Source organism: Hyposmocoma kahamanoa, unplaced genomic scaffold (genome assembly GCF_003589595.1).
Source record: "Hyposmocoma kahamanoa isolate Upper Pololo Valley unplaced genomic scaffold, ASM358959v1 84, whole genome shotgun sequence".
Taxonomy (NCBI): Eukaryota; Metazoa; Arthropoda; class Insecta; order Lepidoptera; family Cosmopterigidae; genus Hyposmocoma; species Hyposmocoma kahamanoa.
Window position 1 is genome coordinate 5,695,543 of NW_020654229.1, and position 3,605 is coordinate 5,699,147.

The 3,605-nt window shown below is 36.4% G+C and overlaps 1 protein-coding gene across 1 annotated transcript in view; it reads right to left on the reverse strand.

The window, feature by feature from the left end:
• Window positions 1-3,459, reverse strand: part of LOC113234425 — a 19,308-nt gene extending 15,849 nt beyond the window's left edge. Inside the window, exons 1-2 of the mRNA XM_026469736.1 lie at window positions 3,451-3,459; window positions 760-957 (exon numbers count right to left, since the gene is read on the reverse strand). Of these exons, the coding sequence (XP_026325521.1) occupies window positions 760-957; window positions 3,451-3,459 (207 nt within the window). The remainder of the gene's footprint in view (window positions 1-759; window positions 958-3,450) is intronic.
• Between the last annotated feature and the right edge of the window lie 146 nt (window positions 3,460-3,605).

Below are 3,605 nucleotides of genomic sequence, written 5' to 3' on the forward strand. Positions count from 1 at the left end.
TGTGTGTGTGTGTGTGTGTGTGTGTGTGTGTGTGTGTGTGTGTGTGTGTTTGTTGTGTGTGTGACTGGGTATCTGAATGTGTGTGTATGTGTGCGCCTGTGCGTGTGTGTGTGTGTTTTAACCTGTTGCCATAGATTGGGAGACTTTTAGAGAAATTTATTATTGTTTTAAAAATATAACACATGTATTATGATAATTACAAAATGTGTAATGACTAAAACATCTCTTGAGCTGACTCTATTTTTTGTTGCTTTTGCGCTGTTTTTTTGAATATTAATAGCACGTGCGTCCTTTGTTCAAAGTCAAAACTGGACGTTGCTAAGTTTTTTGGAGACTGTGGGAAACGAAGTTCAAAAGCGAGATTGTCCCGCTCACAGAGGGACTTATGGTCACGTTACTTTACACCTACAGCTTCTGCGTACGAGAATAACGAAAATCCATGGGCACAATATCGGCGCAAAAGTAATATTTTTCGCGGCTGCTTTTTGCTTTCAATATTTGGATATATATTGTAAATGATAACTGTATAGGTAAATTTTCGTTTCCAAAGAGAAGCTTTTATATTTTTTTCAGGGGAATCTGCCTTACGCATGAGTAGGTAATAATGTTTGAGATTAGACGGTTTCAATGTATTTTGTTTACTTATGAAATAAAATTGTATATTTAGAATTTTTTGAATGTTAAAGGTAGGCGTGTTGCCTATCACCAGACGCAGGACTTGTCACTTGATATTAAAAAAAAAAGGGTTCTATTTCTTACCACTGAACTTCCGGCTCCATCTCCTAAAGGCACTGAATCGATCCTCAAAGGTCTCTTAGGTAAATTGAGATACTTTGACCATGCAACTACGTCATCCGGCTTCACAGAAGGCGCGTCCACGTAACGAGGTCCAGGGGATCTGTAGGGATAACCTTCGTAAGGAGCGGTGCCTTCTGACGGCGACGTTGCTGATTTCTCCTGAAATCATAGTGTAATTAAAAACTAGTATTCATAAAAAACACAGAAACGGAGGCTGAAGGGTCCGCCCCACACGTGCCGTAAGGTCCAGGTCGAATACAACTTTGTCCCGTACTAATACGGTTCGTTTTGCTTGGGTCGAGCGGCGTCACAGTACACTGGCTTTATTTCAGACTTTATTTTTTTACAAACGATGTTAAAGCCATTTGAAAAATATGTATCCATTATAATGGACCACCAGAAATAGTCAGTCATTTAATTTGTTTGAAAACTATTCTGCGATATCATTACGGTGACAACTGCGCTCCAATTGGGCAGCCCGAATTGAAAACAATTGACGGGTGTCGTCAAATGTTTGACTTCAAAACGACCGGTGTAACTTGAACTTTGCTATAATGACGAAAATTGAAAAATTACATATTTAATATGTAATTACCGATTAAATGTGATTCCGTTTCTTTTGTAATTAGATGTTTTGCTGTTTTTCCCACACCGAATGGAACAGTTAAATATAATCTTTATTACAATAAGAAACAAAGAAACGTTTATTCAGCTTAAGATAATTCAAGATAAACAGATAATTCACATTAATTATTACATATACCTATAAGCTGAAACGGATACAACTCAGCATATGTGTAAAATTGTGCTCGCCTGCTGTAACGCTGGCTTTCAGTTGGAACCGCTTTTACAAAGTGTGATAAACACTAAAATTATAAAATGCAACTTAAATATTAACTAAAAACAATTAGAAAAATTACTAATAGGAACTATTACATGACTGTATATAAAATATACTACACTTGTCACGGATTATTACATGAATGTATATGAAATATATATGAAATACAGCACTTCATCATCAACATATCAGCCGGAAGACGTCCACTGCTGAACATAGGCCTCCCCCAAAGATTTCCAGACCAGCCGATCGGACGCGACGTGAATCCATCGGTTACCCGCCGATACTGCACTAGTTACGAATATATTACATAAATTGAATATATATAAAATACTGCACTTGTCAGGAGTCATTACGAGAATTGAATGTATGAAAAGTATTTCAAGAGCAGTAGCTCTTCCGAGACATTAGTAAAGGGAACTAGAACTAGAAAAGGCTGTCACTACTGAAGCAAGCAATTCCATTAAAGTTTATTTTTCTTAAAGAAATAAACAGAAACAATAAATACAGAATATTTTTGGAATACGCGGAGACGTACACACAGGTCAGTTGTTGGCGCTGTACTGTTTCAGTTTTCTAATTTGCGATTTCAGCGCGAACGAGAATTGATGTTTAAAAGCATTGACTTACAAATAAATAGACGACGGGTCTAATACAAAAACCACGAAAAAAATGTCCCAAGTCAACCTATTTAAACGTAGTGACATGTAAAGGAATATGAAAAAGCTAAAACATTGAATTGAAATTGTAACGTCATCGCAGTACTGTCTAATTTTGCTTGCTTCGCTGTCAGTCGAACAAACGAAGACTAAAGCGTGAATGACGCTCTGTATACGATTTTAACGCCCTATAAGTTCGGACACTTTTTAGCGCGGACCCGACGTCCATATAATTGTAAGTCAATGTTTAAAAGTGATATCAGTACCATTTGACTGACGTGTTGCCAGGGAGTGATGGCCCTTATTTCGTCTCTATTTCTGGTTATATGTATACTCGATATATACCAACTATCCATTAATATAAAATCACTTTCCAGACCGACGGTCGTATTTGACTATTTGTCGTTTGCGTTACGGTCTTAATGCGGTTCCAAAGTGAGCATTTTCCTATAATCGGATTGTTAAATATGAATACTCATTGGCAGGACAAGTTTTACTAGCTCAAGAAATGAACTGCCCCAGGCAAATTAGCCTACTACAGAACCTGACACAATTCTGGAAATGAAACTACCCTTTCGGTTTCTGGTTATATAATGAGAATATAAAAAAAATGATCATTTGTCTTTGACTTTCACCAGTCAATCGTAACTGCTTCCGTGGCCGAACGGTTACCATGTCGGACTGCCACGCAGAGGTCTTAAGGAAGCCTATCCTTTGGTCTCTAAATCTCTTGCTTATATTTGTTTTTACAAAAATAATAAAGTCATTCAAAATCTGATAAGTTCTAAAAGTCACCGTGTGTAAGTCCAAAGGCAAATAATTTGATATCATTACAATTTTTACACGTCATTTTTTAAGCTACTGCTCGTACGCTACGCTGACCTCCCTGAGAAGAACGAGCAAGACTCTAGGGATTGCTCTTTTCAAATAAACTTAAATGCTACGGAATACACTTTGATTCATAATTGTGTGAAATCTAGACTCTTGTTGTCTTTCCATACCTCTTTATCTATACTCTTCAATTTTGTAATATGACTTTTCTGATAAAATACTTTTAATGTAAGGTTTAAACTTAGGAATGATAATCTTAATATATTCTCCGGAATCTTATTGTAAAAACGTTTACAGTTCCCCCATGAAAGAATCGTTTACCTTCCCCATAAAAGAATCATTTAACTGTAACCACCCTTAGAGATATACATTTTTTTCGTCGTAAAAATACTCTTTTTCTCGTTTCACGGAAACTGTTCACAGAATAGTCAATTGTTTTTCTTATTTTCTTATTACAGTTAGGTAGTCGCGTTCCA